The sequence below is a fragment of the Macaca fascicularis genome, chromosome 3 (genome assembly GCF_037993035.2).
Source record: "Macaca fascicularis isolate 582-1 chromosome 3, T2T-MFA8v1.1".
In the NCBI taxonomy this organism is placed as follows: domain Eukaryota; kingdom Metazoa; phylum Chordata; class Mammalia; order Primates; family Cercopithecidae; genus Macaca; species Macaca fascicularis.
In genome coordinates, this window is record NC_088377.1 from 183,250,538 (window position 1) to 183,273,358 (window position 22,821).

The 22,821-nt window shown below is 35.9% G+C and overlaps 1 protein-coding gene across 20 annotated transcripts in view; it reads left to right on the forward strand.

Annotated features, from left to right (window-relative positions):
• AGK (acylglycerol kinase) overlaps positions 1–22,821 on the forward strand; it is a 140,770-nt gene that overhangs the window by 76,215 nt on the left and 41,734 nt on the right. For 12 of the 20 annotated variants that reach the window (XR_012432938.1, XR_012432939.1, XR_012432940.1 and 9 more), the window contains 5 exons: positions 3,247–3,326; positions 7,867–7,942; positions 16,245–16,337; positions 19,581–19,613; positions 20,896–20,990. Coding sequence is in view for 13 of the 20 variants with exons in the window: in XM_045388232.3 (XP_045244167.2) it covers positions 3,247–3,326; positions 7,867–7,942; positions 16,245–16,337; positions 19,581–19,613; positions 20,896–20,990 (377 nt within the window). In the remaining 7 variants the exon portion in view is untranslated. Of the gene's footprint in view, positions 1–3,246; positions 3,327–7,866; positions 7,943–16,244; positions 16,338–19,580; positions 19,614–20,895; positions 20,991–22,821 lie in introns of those variants that run through there. The other 8 variants (XM_074036161.1, XM_074036156.1, XM_074036163.1 and 5 more) reach the window with 2 other exon arrangements.

Genomic DNA, 22,821 nt, shown 5'->3' on the forward strand with positions numbered 1-22,821 from the left:
AACTGAAGCTCTTTCAGGGGACTTGCACAGTGTCTTGCATCTGTGCAGTTTGGCTATTTTTTAGCACTATCAGGATGAATCACGCTGGGAGCCAACTCTGAGTAGAACTCCAGGAAGTTAACCATCTGGTGAAGAGCAGTTCTGACGCCCACCCCTGTAGACTGTTTGTTTCTGGATTGGTCCTGGGAACACAAAGCTGGACTGGTAGAAGCTCTGGGAATTTGTTTGTGTCTGCAGTTGTCTTTGTAGATCTGGCTAACCCCTGAATCATCCCTGATCCGAATAACCTCCAAGAATATCAGTTCAGAACAAGTGTTACCTCTAAAAGTCAAATCTTCTTAAAATTGTTGATTCATATTTTTAAAGTCCATCTTCAAGCTCAACTGGTCCATATCATGTACACTCTGACGTTCCATGAGATTTTACTTAAATATTCATTTATATGGCTAATTAATTATAGCTGGATTATAAATCCTTTGAAATTTAAGGCCACTTTTTTGCTCCCCACTGCAAAAATGTACATTATACTTTGCAGATGAAATTCTGTGACTGAGTTGCCTTTTTGTTTTGTATCATTTGAGCTTATGATGTCAGAAATACCAAAATAGAAACATGAAAATCAAAAGTGGCAAGTGTATGAAGCATTTAGTAATAGAAGTAGGTGGCAGACCTCATGTGTGTTTCTGAAATGTTTTAATGGATGACAGTGACAATAGATACTATAAATTAATTCCTCTCTTTGATTGTTACAATAGATATTATAAATTAATTCCTCTCCTTAGCAGTTGTTACAGTAGATACTATAATTCCCCTTTTTAGCGATTGTTATCTGGCTGTTCTAAATCTGTGTTTTAAGAATTTGATTACTTCTTTGTTTAAATTTATTATCTTTCATATGGCTGTAAGTTGTTTTAGAAATCAATTCAAATAAACTTTAATATTAAATTAAAGGTGATCCCCGTCCCAAGCCAATCATTAGCAACTGGAAAATCCTCCTGGAGTACAGTGGTGTGATGTTGGCTCACTGTAGCCTCTGCCTCCTGGGTTCAAGCGATTCTCCTGCCTCAGCCTCTCAAGTAGCTGGGACTACAGGTGCACACCACCACGCCCAGCTAATTTTTGTATTTTTACTAGAGATGGGGTTTCACCGTGTTGGCCAGGATGGTCTCGATCTCAACCTCGTGATCCACCTGCCTTGGTCTCCCAAAGTGCTGGGATTACAGGCGTGAGCCACTGTGCCTGACCCCTTTCTTTCACTCTTTAAGGAAGAGTAGACCTGTGTGACTGTAGGACCCTCCCTTTCTTGTTGAAGGTAAATGCCTCCACCTCTGTTCTAAATCCTCTCTCCTCATACGTTTTCAGGGATGATGTTCCTTTAGTTATTTTCTCTTTCTCGTGTCCTTCTCTTTTCTTTTCTTTCCTTTCTCTTTCCTTTCCCTTTCCTTTCCTTTCCCTTTCCTTTCCCTTCCCTTTCCCTTCCCTTTCCCTTTCCTTTCCCTTTCCCTTTCCCTTTCCCTTTCCCTTTCCTTTCCTTTCCTTTTTCCTTTCCTTTCCTTGGAGTCTCATTCTTTTGCCCAGGCTGGAGTGCAATGGCACAATCTCAGCTCACTGCAACCTCCGCCTCCCGGGTTCAAGCAATTCTCCTACCTCAGCCTCCTAAGTAGCTGGGATTACAGGCACATCCCACCATGTCTGGCGAATTTTTGTATTTTTAGTAGAGATGGGGTTTCACCATGTTGGTCAGGCTGGTCTTGAACTCCTGACCTTGGGATCCATCTGCCTTGGCCTCCCAAAGTGCTACAGTTACAGGTGTGAGCCACCACGCTGGCCTTATTTCTTTCTACTATTCTAATTCTCCACTTGCCCTGCATGTTTAGTTCCTTCCATCTCACAAATGGAAGTGGATTTGTCCTTATAGCCTCTGCTGGCCGATTTTCCTATCTGTGTACTTCCTTTTACAGTCTAAATTCTTGAAAATATGATATTTAAAAACAAATTTCACATAAACTTAAAGTAGTCTCACATAAACTCCTTAGCTCACTGTGAATGTCTAAATAAGAATGAAAACAGAATAGAAATTATAATGTTCCAGAAACTTCTTACAAAGAAATAGTCTTTTTCTCTACTTCAGAAAAAAAGTATTTTTGTTTTTGTTTTGTTTTGAAAGCAAGAAATAGACAACAATAAGAAAGGCTCCAAAATGAACTGTCAGGGAGATGGCAGATTTAGAGTAAGTTATTCAATAAAAAATATTTGCATAACTTTTTTTCCTCCTCCCATGTTTACTTTGTACTTCCATACTAGAATTCTGCTTTCTTGGTTCAGGCCTACTCCCACCATTCAAGACCCCAATTTTTGCTCATTTTGTTACTTTCCTATTCTTATTCTTTTTGTTGACCATCATTTCCAAGTCAGACATAATAACAAGAGTTCCCATTCATTTCTCATTTGGACTCCTCACATCTAGTCCTCTGCCTTTTAATTCTACCTCATCCTTGATCCTCTCTTTAGAGCTTAGAAAGGCTTTGGAATTAGAAGATGTATATTCCAGGCTTGTAATTTATCAACTCTGTAACTTTCAGGAACTTAGTCTTCCTGATTCTGGACTTTCTAATCTGGAAAACTGAGATTATTTTATACCTCCTTGGTTTCTGAGAACTAAGAATAATGTATGTAAAAATGCCAAATAGAAGGTGCTTAGTATATATTAGTTACGTTTCTTTTCTCCTGCCAGCTGCTGCTATTTAGTTATCATACAGGGTTGCAAAGAAGAGAAGGCAAATAGACTATTAGGTTTATTTTGTATGTGTATAAAGATATGAAGATTAACTGGTAACACAAAGATTCTTCATGAACAAGTTTTAGTGATGAGCTGGAGAGAATATTGTACTCTGCAAACTAAAGACATAGATTAAACTTCTCTCCTGACGGACTATGGCCTTACTAATTATATGTTTATAATAAACCTAGCCATGTCTTATAGAGAAAATAAATGTTATTTGCCTCTAGTAAATAAAGCAGGAATTTTTATTCCAATACAAAATAGAGCTTATTGTCATTAAATAATGTTACTTTTTGTTGTTGTTAATGGCATTTTCATTAATATGAGATCATGAAAGAACATTTTCCCCCAAGGTTAGATACCATATGTGCTGCAAGTAAATTTTTTTTTGGAATGGAAGAATGCATGTGACATTTACCAAATAAATAGACTTTTACTGAAAACTTTGCTCTTTTCTTTTTTAGGAGTTTGGCAATCAACTCATTCCTCCCAATGCACAAGTGAAGAAGGCCACTGTTTTTCTCAATCCGGCAGCTTGCAAAGGGTAGTGCCGTTTGTGACTTGTTATATACTTGGTTTTTTAAGGGGGAAAGAAATCACAGACTGTCAGGCAGCTAGTGAGATTCTGTGAAATTGGAAGAACTAGGTTTAATACTCTTCTAGCAATAAGATTCATTTGTAATGTAGAAATAACAGTTAAATGAGAAATAACTATAAAACTAATGGATGCTTAGCAAACTTGTCTAATTGAAGTTTAATAATCATTCCAGGATTAACACCTACAAAGATGTCTTGTTTGCTTGGAAATAGTCCCCTCGGGAGCAACTGCTGTACTGCTAGGGCGTAAATCCTTAGGCCATCTCTGTCCACAGGATGTTCAGAGATGGCCAAGAATACTGTGAGCTTCGGAGATCAGCAATGTTCTTTCCAAAAGGGATGATCCTTGAGCTAGGTCTGAGAGGAAGCAGGCAGGAGAAGACTACTCACTCTTCTCAGCTGAGGAAATGGCTTATAGGGCAGGGGCCCGGAGACAGGGGTGACCTAGTTATGGCTTTGCTATGACACAGGACAGCCTGTAACTGGTCTGGCTGGCCTGGAAAGGTCATGTGGGAATTGTGGGAATTAAGGTGTGAAGAATAATTGAGACTTGGGTATGTAATGATTTGATCATGGCAGTTCATTGATTATACAAATGAACCACACAAAAAGGTGGGGAGGCTGTATGTGGGGGTGGGGAGTGGGTGTGTGGAGATTCAAAGTCTGTTAAGGAAAAATAAATGGGCAAAACTTTTTTTTAAACAATATTAGATGCAACTCTTATTCAATTGGAAAGGTGAATACAAAGACCTAAATGGCTTTAGAATAAATAATTAACTTTTTTTTTGAAAAAAAAATAGTCAGAATTAAAGGGTTGAGTGTTAAAACGTGATATCTCTTATGTCCCTAATGTCCAAGATAGTTCTTTTTGGCTTTTTGGGAATCAAAATCAGTAGGCTCGGTGCAGTGGTTTACGCCTGTAATCGCAGCACTTTGAGAGCCTGAGGTGGGCAGATCACTTGAGCCCAGGAGTTTGAGACCAGCCTGGGTAACATGGTGAAACTCTGTCTCTACAAAAATACAAAACTTAGCTGGAAAATATACAAAAATTAGACAAGTGGCAGCATTTACCTGTAGTTGCAGCTACTTGGGAGGCTGAGGTGGGAGGATCACCTAAGCCCGGGAGGTCAAGGCTGCAGTGAACCATGATCGTGCAACTGCAGTCCAGCCTGGGTGATAGAGTGAGACCCTGTCTCAAAAAAAAAAAAAAAAAAAGAGAGAAAAAATTAGTAAATATGTATTAAATTGGATTCTATAAGATCTAAGTCAAATGACGTTAAGGTAATAAGAACAACAATAAGAAAGATAGTTTGGGCTGAATTGTAAGTGGTAGGCATAATGTTGTCTGGAGTAAAACACTGGGTCTCTGAAGTCAGTTTTTCTAGTCATTTCTTGAGAGGCAGTGAGTGTGACTTCACAGACAGGAGGACACATCCTGCTTTATTTCTTTGTAATTCAGCTGTTTAATTCAGATTGTCTAAACAGACTAATTATTCTGCCTAACTGAATCATATCTGCTGGGCTTTGTTAGAGCCGCTTCCCTCCCCAATAAACACACCAGTCATACTGCCTATTAATCATTTTTAATATCAATACTAAATCATCCCAACAAATGAGCAAGTGCTAATATAACACAGTCAAAATATCCAGGATAAGTAGATTGTCAGTGGTGGTCCGTGGCTGAAGATAACGGAGAACTCAGCCTGGGTCTGGGAGTTTGAGGAACCTGGTCTGTTGACTGTTTTGCTGCTTACTAGCTCTGTGATACTGTGGGAGTTAATTCACTTCTTAAATCCCCAGCTTACTCATCTGTAAAACCAGAAAGGCAATAGTACATACTTTAAAAATTATTATGTGGAATAGGGACCTTTGGTATTAAATGAGATGATGCTTATTAGGCACTATTTCCATTTCATAATAAGCACACAATGTAAGAAATATAAACTGCTGAAATTGTTACTCTCGACCATGGGTTTGGTTCAGAACAGCCTTCGCTTCGCTCTCCCATCCTTCCCAGAAGCTCTTATACCTCTCCTTCGGCCTACTTCAGTTCTATTCCTTTAGAGAGCTAATAAATTAACAACTTGCTAATTTCTGATGAAACTTATGGCAATTTGTTTAAGCAATAACCAGTTATTTTGAGTTCCTGCTTCTAAGAAGTATCCATATTTTTAAAATTAATAAGCAAATTTTGCAGAGCAATTTTAGGTTCTTTTACATGTAAATGTATTTGCATTTTTAAAGATAGATTCATGTTTAAAACTATAACATCTTTATCTAAAGGTAAGCTAAAATACTGCCACTGAAGGAAAGTTTTCTAAAGGCGTTGTCTCCTTTAACAAGGTGAATCCCTGTGTGCTTCTAGGAAAGTCTGAAACTCTCCAGCATCCTTTTTTTTTTTTTTTTAAAGCTTTCACTATTAAATTGCACTATTTTTGTCATCATGGCTCTGTCCTGACACGTTATTTATAATTTATCATGTAGCTGTTTCATTATGTAGTACTGGTTTAAAACTACATAAGAGCTTTAAGAATAAGATAACTGTGTATTTAGCATTAATAAATAATACATAAAAGAGTAATTATTTTGTGTGTGCCTGAGTCTGGAAATTGCTATAAGTACCTAAGGTTTTTATTTAGCCTCGGTGCTATCTCGCCCTTAATTATGTGATAAATAATATATTTCTTACTAGTAACACTTGTTTTTCAATCTTTTATATTAGAACATTAGAAGGAAAAAAGTCTTCACCTTCATTTTAGAGGTTTTCTGAACGTATAACATCATATAAAGATGTGAATAAAGACCCAAATGTTCTAACCTGATTTCTTAAACTAACTCAAGAGGAGGTTACAGATTTGTTGTGATTGATATGGCAGATTGAGACTTCTTCAGAATTTTGCTTTTAGGAAGTAGATCTGATCCACTTCCAACTGATCCTTTCCTATCAATCTAGTAATGAAAGCAACCCTGGAAGGAAAATCATTTGTAGTATCACTAGCTCAGTGCTTTAATGTTGGGTTAAGCCCCCAGAAATGGTGAGCTGGAAAGGAGAAATTATTTACCCTTTTATGTTCATTCGAATAATCATTCAGAACAGTGGAAAGGTAGAATATATTTAATTTGCTTATTATAAACTCAGGCCTTTGGTTTGAGATATTCTTTTGGATGGTTCTTGTGAAAATTTGTGCAAGCCTCTCAATTTCTATTTTAATTCATAATAAGAAGTGCTTTGTGTTCTATATGCCATTTGGTGGTTCTTTTTAGTTTAAAGAATATTGAGTTTGGCTTGTGCATAACTATACATGTCCCTCATTAGCTGCCTTTGTAGCTAAATATAAAATGTCTCTTCTCTAAAATATCCTTAACTTCTTGTATAAAGTATCCTTAAGGTCAAAGGATACATCCTTAGTTTAAAAATAATATCTTTTTTAGAAAGACATCTAAGTAAATGTGGATATAAAACTTAGGTGTTTGACATTGACTGAAAGTACTGGATTTTTTTTCCCTTATGTAATAGTTGAAATATTTGAGTAAAAGACAGGTCAACTAATTGGTATGTTTTAACTTTAGTTTGACTTTGAGACTATGCCATTGGTGGGAGAGATTGTTTTGCAGAAGTTGCAAAAGATCCCTACAGACTGTGTTTTTGAATTCTGACCTGAATTGGACAAGAGTTCACTGTCAGAATGATATGCATAATACTTTTGAAATATGCAAACTCTTTGGAGGCTGTTTTTTCTCTTATTATAAGACATCCATGTTGTTTCCTTTTCCTTAGAATTTACATCTCTACGTTTGGGGCAGGTTTATTCATTCATTTGTGCATTAATTCATCAGATACTTAGTAAGTACTTTCTAAGTGTGCCATACATAATCCTAGAGGTCAGGGGATTCAAGGATTAATAAGATTTGGTATTTATTTTTGGAAAGCTTCCAGTCTAGTCCTGACAACAGTCTTGGAAGTCTGTAATCACCATACAGTGTGAAGGTCACTAATAGAGATGTGTATAAGGTACTCGGGGAGCACAGAGAGGGCATGACTGTGCCTGGGAGTTTCAGACAAGCTTCTGGTGAATTAGTAGTTTTGTCTGCTTTGTCATGTTGTGTTCCTAGCTCCTCCACCTGTGTCTATCACAGTAGGTACTCAATGAATACTTGAGTGAATCAAGCATTGTTGCCTGAATGGAACCATATCTAGTGTTCGTTCTTCCCCTAGAGGAACTACTGTGTGAACCATAGGCCTCCCAAATGGATAAGAGCTTATTGCATTAGATAAACGGCAAATTCTCAGAGGCCCCAGGTGAAAGGTTTTATTTTTCCATGCATATTAACTCATTACTTGTTGTTAAACTTTCTGTACTTGAACAAATAGAGGAAACCCATATTTCATAGTCTTTCTTATTCTGCCCTGAAGAAGATTGTAAGGCTTTTTGTTCTTCTCTTGATAACCTGTGTTAAAATGTTTGTATTTTTTCCTTTGTTTACAGAAAAGCCAGGACTCTATTTGAAAAAAATGCTGCCCCGATTTTACATTTATCCGGCATGGATGTGACTATTGTTAAGGTAAGAATGGCTCCTGAATATTTATTTCACCCAAACAACTGCGTCTTATAACAACCTCTTCTCTTGGCTTCTTAGCAAAAATTGCTTGTCACAAGATCTAAGAAATTAATGTTGTATCCTGTTCTGACAATTAATAAACGTAGTTTTGTTTTTTTCCAAATAGTATCAGCTTTTCATTTTCACAATAGGATTGGATGGAGGCTTGGAGAACTTGATACCTTTCATCTAAGAGATAGGATGTGGAATTACATCTCTTGGAAGATGAAAGTTGTTATAGCTGTAAGAATTCTTTTCCTGAAAATACACAACCTTCAAGTTTGAGTAATTAATTTCTTAGTAGTTCCACAAACAGGTAAACCATTTTCTCTCTGATAAGGAATTATCTCTGGTGAAGAATTTTAAATGGTAAAGCTTTAGAATTTGTGAGATTTCGTTAAGAAAAGGAGGCAAGCATAAATTACAGGCAATTGTACTGTTTTGAAGATGCAGGACTCTACTTGTTGAATTTTAAATGAGATATATGTGGGTAAGTATACACATGTGTATATAGTGAAAACCTCTCTTACTGTGGTTATAAGTTGGTGGTCGACTAATTTCTAATATTGTACACTTCCAGGAAATCATAGAAGTTAAAAAGGATCATTTAGTCTCGTTTACCATGCAATGTTGAACCCTGTTTTCCAACTTTTCTGGCATGATTTTCCAGTTGTTTGTCTCTGGGGATAGGAGAAAGGGGAAGAAAACTAACATATATTTGAATACCTGTAATGTGGCAGGTAGGAGAAACCTTAGTATGGTTATGTGAGACTGATGTTTGTTTCTTCAATGATTGGTGAAACTCACTGGTAAAACCATCTGGATCTGGAGCTTTCCTTGAGGGGAGATTTTCTCATGTATGTGTGTGTATGTATGTAGAGACAGGATCTCACTTTGTTGCCAAGGCTGGTCTCGAACTCCTGGACTCAAGCGATCCCCCCACCTTGGCCTCCCAAAGTATTGGGATTATAGGTGTAAGCTACCATGCCCAGCCTTTTTTTATCTTTTTTGAATTTTCTTTGTACATTAAATTTCTTTAACAGTTCTAGAAGCACTCAGATTTTATTCTTAATTTTTGTAAGGTAAATTCTTCAAGGAATTTGTTTCATCTAAATTTTCAAATTAATTGACATCAGCTTGTTCATAATGTCTTCTATTTAACTTAAATTTCTATAGCATGTGTAATGTCTCATTTTCATTCTCAATATTGTTTATTTGTACCCTCTCTTTTTCCCCTCAGTAATCTTGTGAGAGGTTTGTCAATTAGCCCTTGCCATGAACTGTTTTTTGGCTTATTGATCCTCTTATTTATATGTTTCATTCATTTCTGATCTTTTTTAATTGTTTCCTTCATTCTACTTTAAAAAAAATTTTTCTGCTGTGCTTTTTCTGACGTTTTAACTTCGTGGCTTATTTCATTTTTACCTTTCTTTCTTAGTGTATGTATTTAAGCTACAGAGCCACTCTACTGCTTCAGCTGCATCCTATACTTTTTGGTGCATAATATTTTTATTATTTATTTTTAAATATTTTTGAATTTTCCTTGTGACTTTTCTTGATCTATGTGATTTTGAATTTCCAAATCTAAAGTTTTTCTAATTGTCTTTGTTAGTGATTTCAGACTTAATTGTATTTTGGCCAAAAAAATGAAGTCTATAAAATTCTAGTATTTTAAAGTTTGTTGAGATTTGTTTTATGGTCCAACATGTGCTCTGTTTTCATAAACGTTGTATCTATGTCTAAAAATTGTATATATCAGTTATTGGGCACTATGTTCTTTATATGTTCATTAAGTCAAGTCTGTTAACTGGGTAGGTTCAAATCTTCTATGTCCTTACTGATTTTTTTCTTCTGTTTTAACTATATAAATTATCAAGAGGGGGTGTTAGAAATCTCCCACTATAATTGTTGGTTTGTCTATTTCACTACATAGATTTGTCCATTTTTGCATTTTGTATTTTGAGACTATGTTATTAGATGCACTAAAGTTTCAGATTATTTCATTTTTCTTACATTTTGACCCAGTCATAGAATGACTATTTTTAGCACAAATACTGCCTTTTATGATAGTCTATCTTATCTAGTATTACTGGCAATTTATATTTGCTTATTTTTAGTTTTTGCCTGGTATAATTTTTATATCCCTTTATTTTCATCTTTTTTCTCTCCTGAGATTTTAGATGTATTGTTGATAAAAGCATGAAAGCAGGATATTGTAAAGGCCATTTTCTCATCTTTTGACTCGACTGTTTAATTCATTCCAACATTCTATACCAGTTATCTATTGCTACAGAACAAATGGCCTCGCTGTTTTTCTGCTTATGATTCCATTGGTCAGCAGTCTCGCCTGGGCTTCTAGTGGCATGGCTGAGAAAGGGTGGTCTTCGATGACTTTACTCACATGTCTCCAAGTTGATGCTGGCTGTCCTCTGGCTCATGTAGTCTCCACTAGGTATCTTCACATGGTAGCTCGGTGCCTGAAGTCAGTTACAGATATCCTCTAATTTTATCCCTTAGTACTTTTATATGTATTTTTAAACAAATAAGAATACTTTTATATTTATCTACAGTGCCATTTTCATACTTAGCAAAAGTAATGATTCTCTTTTATCATCTTACAATATCTAATCCCATCTTATACTATCAAATGTCCTGTGACTCATATATTTGTAATTTTTTCCAGTTTAAGATACTTATCAATCGTATGCAAGTACTAATATGTACATTACATATATAGAAAATAGACATTTAAAAGGATGAGATTAAAAAATAAATAGAAATACTAATGTTTACTTTTTATGCCTCAGTAGAAACTACTGCTCTTTACAGGGTTTGTTTTCTTTCTTTTGATTTAGCTTTTATTTTGAAATAATCTCAAACTTATAAAAGCACAGAAATAATACAAATTTCCGTATCACTTCACCCAAACTCCTTAAATACTGTATTAACATTTTACCATGTGTACACATGCTCTGTCTTTACATGTATGTGTGTATGTATGAATGTGTGTGTATATATACATATATAAATATATATACACATATTAATGTGTGTGTGTATATATACATATGTATATACACACATATTATTTTCTGGCTTGTTTGAGAGTAAGTTGCAGAAATAATGTTCCTTTATCTCTAAATATCTATATCCTAAAAACAAGGGCACTCTGTTACATAACTGCAAGAACAGTTATCAAAATCAAGAAATTAGCATTGATGTACTATTATCTTGTAGAATTTTTTTTTTTTTTGAGACAGAGTCTCACTCTGTCACCAGGCTGCAGTGCAGTGGCACAATCTCAGCTCACTGCACCCTCTGCCTCCTAGGTTCAAGCGATTCTCCTACTTCAGCCTCCTGAGTAGCTGGGATTACAGGTGTGTGCCACCACACACAGCTAATTTTTGTATTTTTAATAGAGACTGTGTTTCACCATGTTGGCCAGGATCATCTTGATCTCTTGACCTTGTGATCTGCCTGCCTTGACCTCCAGTTGTTCCATGAATGTCATTTATGACAGAAGAGAAAACACTTTTTCTTGTTCTGCATCCAATCTGGGGTCACATGTTGAATTTAGTTGTGATATTTGTTTAGGCAACTTTAAAAAATTCCTCAATTTTTTTTTAAGAACGTCCTTCAGTTTGGGTTTATCTACTGTTTTGTTATAATTAGATTCAGATTATGTAGTTTAGCGGAAGTACCACAGAATGTTGTGTCTTCCTCAATGCATAATACATGTAAGAAAGTCCTGTGAACTCTTTAAATTTTTAGCTTGAGATTTTTCAGATTATCCAGGTAGCATGCATTTGGGTTACTTATATAAGGACTGGCCTAAAGTTGTGGATTCTCAGGGAAGATGTTTATCCCTTCATTTAGCACCAAAGTTCAGAACACGAAGGTTTCTTTGCAGCGCCCTGGGAATCGGCTAGGAGTATGAGTGAGTCAACCTTGTTTTTATTCTCTGTAAACTGCACATGCCGTCTTTTGGGTCCTGGTTTATAGTGGGGTGTGGTTCTGTACTAGATTCACTAATCTTGAGCAGGTCCTGGGATTTTTGTTTGCTTTTCCTAGAACCTGGTGAAACTTTGAAAACCAACATTCAGATCTACCTGGTTTACTAGATGCCCTCAAAACATTTACTGTGTAGGTGCTAGTTTTATATTTAGTGTTCCTTACTTTATTCTCATTTATTGATGCATCAAAGATGTTTTCATTATTTTACTCAGTAGCTTTAATTTTCAATGGCAGGGTACCTAGCCTACCATTCTTTTAGAAATGGAATTGCAGCACTTCGCATAACTGGTTTTATTTAAATGACATAAAGCTCAGTGAAGTTGAGTGTTATCTTTATTTTGTGAATGAGGAAATCGAAGATACAAACATCTAGAAACCTGCTCAGTTATACAATTAGTAGTGACAGAGCTCATTTAAACACAGGTCTGTCGACTCTAAGGCATGTGCTTTCTACGGTAGGCTTTGTCTCCCATTTGACATGAAACCTCCAAGACAACCTTTTTCATCTTAGGATAGCACTATTAGAATATTCTTCCTAATTCTGAGAAGATATCTGTTTCCCAAAAGTTTTTACACATAGGTCAGTGGTTTTCATCTCTGGCTGAATATCAAATTACCTGGAAATGTTTAAAAATATAATTTATACCCCGGTCACACTCCCTAGATATAACTAATGTGGAGTGGAATCTGTCTGTATTTACAAAATAATTTCATTCATTCATTCACTTGTTCATTTGTTTATTCATTCCCAGGTGATTATAATGTGTAGTTGGATTGAGAATCATTGACTTCAGACTTGGTTCTATCCCATGGGTTCATGTGGAACAAGCCTAATCTTTCTTCTGCAAAATAGTCTTTGGAATAATAAAGAATGTTATCCTAATGCTCCCTTGAGCCTTCTGTGGTTTAAACATTTCCAGTTTCTTCACAGGGGTGATGGTTTCAAATCTGTCACATTCCTGATTGTTCTCTTAGATATTCTCCAGTAGTGCCCAGAAATGAGGTATGGGCTATCTGAGGAAGAGTAAAGCAAGACCATCAAGTCTCCTGTTCCATATACTATTCTTTCAAACAGCTCAAGCTCAGACTCTTTTGTTGTTGTCGATATATCATACTTTTGAGTCATACTGGACTCATTATCTTGTTTGCTATGTACCATCAGGCCGCTTTATAAAAAAGTAGACTTTTTTAGAGCAGTTTTAGGTTTAAGGAAGAATTCAAGAGAAATCACAGAATACCTGTATTCCTTCTCTCCCCCGCCCACAATTTCCTGTATTATTAACATCTTGCATTAGTGTTATACATTTCCTACAATCGATGAGCCATTACTGATGCATTATCATTAACTCAAGTCCATAGTTTTCATTTGCATTTGCTCTTTGTGTTGCACAGTTCTATGGGTTTTGACAAATGCATAATGCATTGTGTTCACCATTATATTATCAGACAGATTAATTTCACTGCCCTAAAAATCCTCTGTGTTCTTCTGCTCTACCTATTCATCCTTCCCTACACAGCTGATGTTTTTACTGTCACCATACTTTTGCTATTTTTAAAATGTCATATAGTTGGAATCATACAGTATGTAGTCTTTTTCAGATTGGCTTCTTTCACTGAACAATATGCGTTTTAGGTTTCTCCATTGTGTTTTCATGGCTCATTAGCTCATTTCTTTGCTAAGCAATAGTCTGTTGTCTGAATGTGCTACAGTTTATCCATTCACCTACTGAAGTATGTCTTGGTCACTTCCATTTTAGCAACTATGAATAAAATTGCTATAAACACTAACGTGCAGGTTCTTGGGTGGAAATAAATAAGTTTTCCACACATTTGGGTAAATGTCTAGGAGTGCTTTTGCTGGATAATATGGTAAGACTATGTTTGGTTTTATTGGAAACTGCCATTCAAAGTGGCTGTACCATTTTGTATTATTACCACCCGTGAACTAGAGTTCCTGTTGTTCCATATCCTCGTCAGTCTTTGCTATTGTTAGTGTTTTGGATTTTAGCCACTGAAACAAATGTATAACGAAATCTCATTGTTTTAATTTGCAATTCCCTAATGACATATAATGTTGAGTGTATTTCCATATGCTTATTATCCATCTGTAGATCTTTAGTGAGGTGTCTATTCAGATCTCTGTCCTTTTAATTGGGCTGGCTTTTTTTTGTTGAGTTTTAAGAGTTATTTGTATGTTTTAGATGCAAGTTGTTTGCTATGCATTTTGCATATATTCTCTCTCAGGCTGTGGCTTGTCTTTTTATCCTTATAATCATGTTTTTCATAGAGCAGAAGTTTTAAATTTTACTGAATTTTAATTTATCAATTTGTTTTTTCTTTCATGGATCTTGCTTTTGGTGATGTATCTAAAACCTCATCACCAAGCCCAAGATCACTTAAATTATCTCCTATGTTATTTTACCTTTAGGCCTGTGATTCATTTTGAGTTAGTTTTTTGAAAAGTGTAAGGTCAGTGTCTAGATTCTTTTTCTGGGAGGGGACAACTGTTAGGCCACTTTTTAAATCCTTCCTCTTTTAGTGCATTTGGGATTTTTTTTCTAAGATCAGAGCCTCAAATATATTAATATTATCTTTATTGTCTTCGAAACTATGGTCTGTCAAATCTGTCAAGATATTTTAAAATTTTTATTCTTTTATTCATATACCTTTTCACATGTATTAATTTCTTTTTACAAATATTTATTTAGTGCCCACTATGAGCTAAGCCTTGTTCTAGGTTTTGGGGATATAGTCTTAACAAAATAAATTCCCTGCTTGTCCTTCTGGTGATCACTTCCCATCTTGAAGCTATTCAGGGGCCCACCAATCACCTCATTAGCACAAACTGTCAAGATTGAGAGGGGCTTGCCATGAATAACAAAAGACATTTTTATCACTCAGGAAATTCCAGGGGTTTTAGGAGCTTTGTGCCAGGAACCAAGGACAGAGACCAGAGATAGATATATATATAGATATATATATATATATAGATATTTTTTTTTCCTCCTGAGACAGAGTCTTGTTCTGTCGCCCCGCCTGGAGTGCAGTGGTGCGATCTGAGTTCACTGCAACCTCCACCTCCCAGGTTGAAGCAATTCTCGGGCCTCAGCCTCCTGAGTAGCTTGGATTACAGGTGTGCATCACCACGCCTGGCTAATTTTTGTATTTTTAGTAGAGACGGGGTTTCGCCATGTTGGCCAGGCTAGTCTCAAACTCCTGACCTTGTGATCCGCCTGCCTTGGCCTCCCAAAGTGCTGGGATTACAGGCGTGAGCCGCCACCCCTGGCCCAGATATATAAATATATATATTATATATATATATATATATATAATATATATATGTATATATAAAATGCCACAAGTGCTTGAGCCCATCTGAAATCCAGGCATTTAGTTTTTATCTATTAGTATGTATAGTGTGATACTAATTGGAGGGAGTGTTTCCTATTTTAATATTAGTTGCATTATGTCTATTGAAATTTAGTGTTTAGTTTTAGAGGTATACATATTATTGGTGGATTAAATGGTTCATTTAAGTCTGTGTATGTGTCTGAGATCAAATGGTGTCAATAAAAATGGTAAGTCTTAGGCATTGTTTTGTGACTACTTTGAATCATACCTGTATTTCTTTATATATGGTCATAACAATAATAACCTCCTTTTATTTAGTGCAATACCAGTTATGAACACTTACCTTACCAGTTGCTTTACAGACTGCTTTACAACTGTTTTACAGAGAAGCTATCATTATTCCCTCCCTCAACATACATAATTTCAGTGATGAGGAAATTAAGATCCATAGAATTTAAGGTCACTCAGTAAAAAGTAGAAGGGTTGAGATTTAATCTAGGTCTCTTGGGCTGTGACATCTGTGCTCTTGTCATTACATCTGCTTATCCCTATTTGTATGTACAATTGACTTCCTATAAAGGATGTAATAGAATCTGCACTGAACTGGAAATGATGCCTTTGACTAGCTAGCTGTGTAACAGACAAATTATTGGGTTTGAATTTTATTTTCAAAGTAAGGAGCTGACTAGATGGTTTCTGAGGTCCCTCTGGCTCTAAAAGTGTAAAACTGTAACAACTATACATAATTGCTTTGATAGCTATTTTTTTCATGTCTATCAATTATGTAAAATTTATGAAGACAGTCAATGTAAAACTTTAAAGAAGATGTCCCACATTTTTAAACCTTTAACGTTGTGGCTCTAGGTTGATAAACTTATCAAAAACTTCATTGGTATTTCAGACAGATTATGAGGGACAAGCCAAGAAACTCCTGGAACTGATGGAAAACACAGATGTGATCATTGTTGCAGGAGGAGATGGGACACTGCAGGAGGTAGGACTGTTTTTCTCTTTGAAGCTATTTTGAAGGTGAGAAAAATGGAAATTAAATCTTAAAGCAATGGTATGTTGTAATTTAAAGAAATTATTTAATTCATTACTTTCGGATTGTTGCCCTCTAAAGCTAGGATGGCTTTAAATTTTTCTCATGCACTTCCATTTCATTGCTTTTTGTAAACCCTCTACCCAGCACATAGAAGGATTTTCGTATTATCATATTTAAGTTTGATAATATTAATATAATAGAAGAAAAAATGGTGGTGGATGGGATAATCTTGTTATATTTTGAAGACTCTTATGAAATAGCCCTGTTTGTAATGGAATCATTAGTTTCCATCATCAGGTATGTTTCTTATACAATAAACAAATAGAGATTCACCTATCTACTCTCATGTCATTTCCATTACATATAATATTATACCACATTAATAGGAAGAGGTATACATGTTAAGATGTATGCATCTGCTTTTGTTTTAATATTGCATATTCTCAATGAGATACCACTATGCACCTATTAGAATGGCCAAAATTTCAGAACATGGACGATATCAAATGCTGGCAAGGATGTGGAGCAACAGGAACTCTTACTATTGGTAGGAATGCAAAATGGTACAGCCACTTTGGAACAGTTGGGTGTTTTCTTACAAAACTGAACACACTGTTAACATGCAGTCCAGCAATCATGCTCCTTGGTGTTTACCAAAGGAGTTGAAATCCTGTGTCCACACAATTGCACATGTATTAGCATTATTCTTAATTGCCAAATCTTGGAAGCAACCAAGATGTCCTTTAGTAGGTGAATGAATAAGTAAAGTGAGGTATATTCCGACAATAGGTATTATTCAGCACTAAAAGGAAGTGAGCTATCAAGCCATGAAAAGACATGGAGGAAACCTAAATGTATGTTACTAAGTGAAAGAGGATAGTCTGAAAAGACTATATACCATGTGATTCCAACAATTTGATATCTGGAGAAGGCAAAACTATGGAGGCAGTGAAAACGTCAGAGGTTACCAGACGTTGAAGAGAGGGATGAATAGGCAGAGCATAGAGGATTGGTAGGGCAGTGAAACGATTCATTATGATACCGTAAGGGTGAATACATTTGTGTTATATACAAATTTGTTTAACACAAATTTTGTGTATTTGTTATACACAAATGTATAAGTGTTATACATTTGTGGAAGCCTGTAGATGTACAACACCAAGAGTGAACCCTAATGTAAGCTATGGACTTTGGGTGATGATAATAATGTGTCAATGTAGATCCATCAATTGTAACGAACGTGCCACTCTGGTGAAGGATGTTGATAATGGGCGGAAGGTTCACGTATAAGAGGCCAGGGGGACATGGGAAATCTCTGTATTTCTGTCAATTTCACTGTGAACCTAAAACTACTTTTAAAACATAAAATTTATTAATAAAGATATCCTTAATGCTTACTTTGGTCCATTAAGGACAATAAGTATGTTACCCTGCAAGTACTCTTCTTTTCTAGCAGCAGAGTAGTATATTCATTATATTCTGGAAACCCCTGAGGAGCCCAATGCAGGTGATCCCACTCACTGCTTAATTCAATCCTGTATACTATAATTTTCATACCTCATTTCTGATTGCCTGGTGTCCCCATTTGTTGGTTTTACCAGTGTTCAGGGATCAGAAGCTAACAGCAGAGTACTGTCCTAGGTTTGACTTAATTTAGTAAGCTTCTTTTAAAAAGGCTGTGTAATGATGTTGTAATTGTTTTTATGGCTTTTTAATGAAGTGTGAAGAATATTGATAGCATGCTTACGAAGAAGGAAGTAGACCTCTCAACAGCCCCGTTTATTCCTGAAATTCAGTGAGGCAGGAGAAGATGAAGGGAGGAGACCTGGGTCAGGTTTTACTCTACAAAATGTTTTTAAAGAAATTGTGTATTTGGTATAATTACAGTCATATAAAAATATGTACTGATTAGAAAAAGGATTGGAGGGAAGTATATCAAATATAAACAAGTGATTAATAATTGGTTATCTGGGGCCCGGTAGGATGGCTCACGCCTGTAATCTCAGAACTTTGGGAGGCCAAGGTGGGCGGATCACCTGAGGTCCAGAGTTTGACCAACATGGCGAAACTCCGTCTCTACTAAAAAAACCTCTGGACCTCAGGTGATCCGCCCACCTTGGCCTCCCAAAGTGCTGGGAGATGGGGTTTCATTGTGTTAGACAGGATGGTCTCGATCTCTTGACCTAATTTTTTGTATTTTTAGTAGAGACAGGGTTTCGCCGGGCGCCGTAGCTCACGCCTGTAATCCCAGCACTTCGGGAGGCCGAGGCAGGCAGATCACGAGGTCAGGAAATCGAGACCATCCTGGCTAACACAATGAAACCCCGTCCCTACTAAAAATACAAAAAATAATTAGCCGAGCCTGGTAGCGGGCGCCTGTAGTCCCAGCTACTCAGGAGGCTGAGGCAGGAGAATGGCCTGAACCCAGGAGGCGGAGCTTGCCATGAGCCGAGATGGCGCCACTGCACTCCAGCCTGGGCGACAGAGCAAGACTCCAAGACTCCGTCTCAAAAAAAAAAAAAAAATTAGCTGGGCATGGTGGTGGGCGCCTATAATTCCAACTACTGGGGAGGCTGAGGCAGGAGAATCACTTGAACCTGGGAAGTGGAGATTGCAGTGAGCCTAGATCCAGCACTCCAGCCTGGGTGACAGAGTGAGACTCTGTTGCAAAAGAATAATATAATAATAATAATAATTGGTTATCTGGGATGGTGGAATTATGAGAAATTTTTTTATTTAGGTATTTTTCACAGTTTTACAGAATATTGTCCTTCATATTTGTCAATAAGAACGATTTGTTAAGTGCACACTCTCCGAGTGTAGCAAAGTGCTTTTTTCCTGTAAATGTACTTTGTAGTAGTAAACTAGGGTTTTGTGTATAATTGATGTATACATCATATTTATACCCATTTTATAGAACTTAAAATATGTTTTTACCAATACGACTTGGAGTTTTTATAATCATTTTATCTTAGCCTTTATTGTATTGTAGATCCTAGGTCAAAAATAAAATCTAATTTAGCGCTAATTGTATTGGAGAATACTGTATGTTTTAAGATCCAATGCATCTTTTAACAGAGCTTCTAAGAAGAAAACAGGAATAAGTTTATGGTCTATGAAAATTGAATCCAATTCTTTATTATACAGGAAATACATATTGTTTATAATAATGTTTTATTATTGCATTTGTAGGTTGTTACTGGAGTTCTTCGACGAACAGATGAGGTGAGCATTTAAGAAAGTAATTGCATTTTAACTTTTATTTTTCTGTTCTTTATTGCTCTTCTGTCTTTTACTTTTTTTTCCATTTTATATTTTAAAATGGGTATACATTGTGCTTTCTTGAATTTTAGAAAAGAAAATGCTGCTACCCATGTCATAGAACACATATATTAACACATGGGGACTTTTCTGGTTTGGTAATTGATGGTATCCAATAACTTTGACAATGGTTATTTAAAATTTTGTTATGGAATATTTTTTTCAAAGAACTTTTTTGTAAAGAAATTGTGGCATAGTGGGAATCATCTAACAGTTAAAATGAATGAACTAAATGTATAAATATCTACATGGCTAAATCTCAAAAGTATTGAATTCAAAAACAGCAGGTTGCCCAGGTATGTTATGCATTTCCACAATGTTTTAAGATTCAGAAAACAATACTATGTATTGTTAATGGATGCCTAGATATGTAGCAAAAGAATAATAATGTGGATGGAAAGGAATCACACCAAATGCAGGATAATGGTCTCCTCTGGGAGGGGAGAGAGGAGAATAGGTTTAGAAGGGACTTTCATTTTTCTATCGTTTCATTTCTTAAAACATATGAAGCAAAAAGGTAAATGTTGACATTTGTTAAATCTAGGTTGTGGGCACATGGATGTTTTTGTAACATTATTTTATGCACTTTTCTACAATAGCTAGAAGATCCTTCTCAGTCCCTTTGGTAATAATACATTGTGCTCAGAATTGTTTTGAACCTTAGTATCTATTTTATGTGTGGCATTTAATTAAGTTAACTACTATGCCAGTACCATCTATTACTTGAACTTGTTTATTCTCTTTGCCTTATTTGTACTTAAGATAGTTTATAAAGCACCTTCACCTATCATTGGTCACTGTATAAATGGTAGACATTTTTAGTTGAATATTATCTGCAACTTTATCAAATAATGTGACAATGTAATACAGTCTCTGTTGCACTAGTGCATTGATCTAATATCTTCAAAACCCTCATTATCTTAACCAAATTTCTTTCAAACAGTTGTCATTAATGAGTACTGAAATATTTCTTCCAAATTCTGAGTCATTTTGTTGTCATTGACTGCCTTGTTTTAGAAATTACCCACCTAGCTTTATTTGATTACTGGTCTAGGGATGTGGGAAAGGAGATGGGGAGGCAGATACAGGGTCAGTTATTTGTCATAGTGGACACACCTGTGCTTCTCCACTAAGCCTGATTTTCTGATCATAACAATAAAACTTTCTTCTTCTTTTTTCCCCGTAGGCTACCTTCAGTAAGATTCCCATTGGATTTATCCCACTGGGAGAGACCAGTAGTTTGAGTCATACCCTCTTTGCTGAAAGTGGAAACAAAGTCCAGTAGGTTGTCAATGTGGGGAATTAGCATTTGTGGGTGAGCGAGCCTGGGAATGAAAAATTTGTGTATATACTGTACCTTTTTTGAGTTTTGATAGCCTGAAACTTCAAATAATTAAGAGGAGGACCTAGATCAGAGTTCAACCTTTCAGTTCATTGGGAAGTTTCCCAACTTGGTTGTGGGACTCTTATGATAAGTCTCCAGGTCAGGTGGAGGTGAATACTTGATGTCCTTTTGTCAGTTGTGAAGATAATATCCCTGACTTAAACCGTTTTTGTGTTTGTGCATTGTGAAATTCTTTAGTGAAGACAGATTTGTGCTGATCATTTGTTTGCTTTAAGTATACACAATGACAAATAGCAAGTCCCTTGTGAAGATTGAACTAGTAGCCTGGCTTCATTATCTTGATATTTAAAATAGATAAAACCTGTAAATATAGCCACATCCTTTTGGGAATACCTAAAGTGGTAGGCAGTGTAGACAAAGTAGACAGGGAAAGCAGTGTAACTCTGACATCTAAATTAAATTGCTGTGAGTCTCACAGTGTTTTCGGGAGTCAAGCAAATTGTTGGTATCACTGTTGCTTTTTGCTTTAAGGCATTATGTAAACAAAGCTCTGCTCTTTCAAGAAGTTAGGAATTTTGAATTTGAGCTTTGACAGTGATTAATAACATCACTTTGAGCAAACAGTTGTCAAGAAGACCCAGATAAATGGAGAGAGAGCTGAGAGATCAGTTGGCTGATGGTTAACGTAAGCTTTGTGACACATTGGAGGAAGTCAATAAATAAATATTTGTTGCATGATTTAATGAAAGTTTTCTCATGATTTTTCTGGTTATAATCTTCTAGAATAAATAACAATAATAATACTCAAGTGATTTTCTGTTTTGGTTAAGGAATTTCTTTTTCTGCTTTGGAATTCTTTGATTAGGCTGACTTTTGTGAATTTATTTTTGCTATTGTAATTTTAGGAGTCAACTGTATATCTTTTAACAATTCTGTTTTCTTTTAATAAGCACGTTGGTCCAGTTTTCAAAATACTAGGCATACACACATAGATATATGTCAGACCTTCATTCAAACTTCTTTCATGTTTCAAACCTTAATATAATGGGGATTATTCAGTTATTCGTTAGCCATCCTGAGGCCTAACTATAGGAGAGGCCATTTCGGTTGGCCATACTTTTTTTCCCAGTTTAGAATTTCTGAGGGGGCAGTAGATAATGACAGTTAATTGCTCACATTTTTGCTTCTCCAAGATAAATCCTGTCTGATTCAGGTGTTGGTTAAATTAGAGAGCTTGTCTTCCCCTGTGTCAGTGTAGATTTTTTGAATTGCTTTAGCCAATATTCCAAATAGCAAATGTCATTGATCCAAGGGTAGACCATTTTCCTGGAAGACCCCTTGCCTGTCCAAAAGCTAATTTACAAAGCGTGGCAACCCCCAGGGTCTGAGAGAGTCTTCAGTTTGGGGAATTGATTTTCCCTTGTAGTTAAACTACTGTTGTTGCTGCTGCTATTTATAATTTAAAAATTTATAAAACTTAATTTATAAGCATGCCCCAGGGCTCTTAGGTAATCAAGTAAGTCTTTCCTGAGTTCAGAATTCTGTAAGCCTCACAAAATGGCAGGAGCCTAAGGCTGTTTAAAAAGAACAAGCCTTTGCTTTTTGTAATGCTGTCAAGATTCGTTGTGCCATAGTTACTACAGAGGAAAAAAAGAATTTTGAATTCGGAATGTTGCAAGTAGATAATCCGAAAAGTGCTATTCCATGCTACAGTGCTGCTTTATTTAGAACTTTTAGTTATTGGCAGGAGAATGATAAATTATAGGT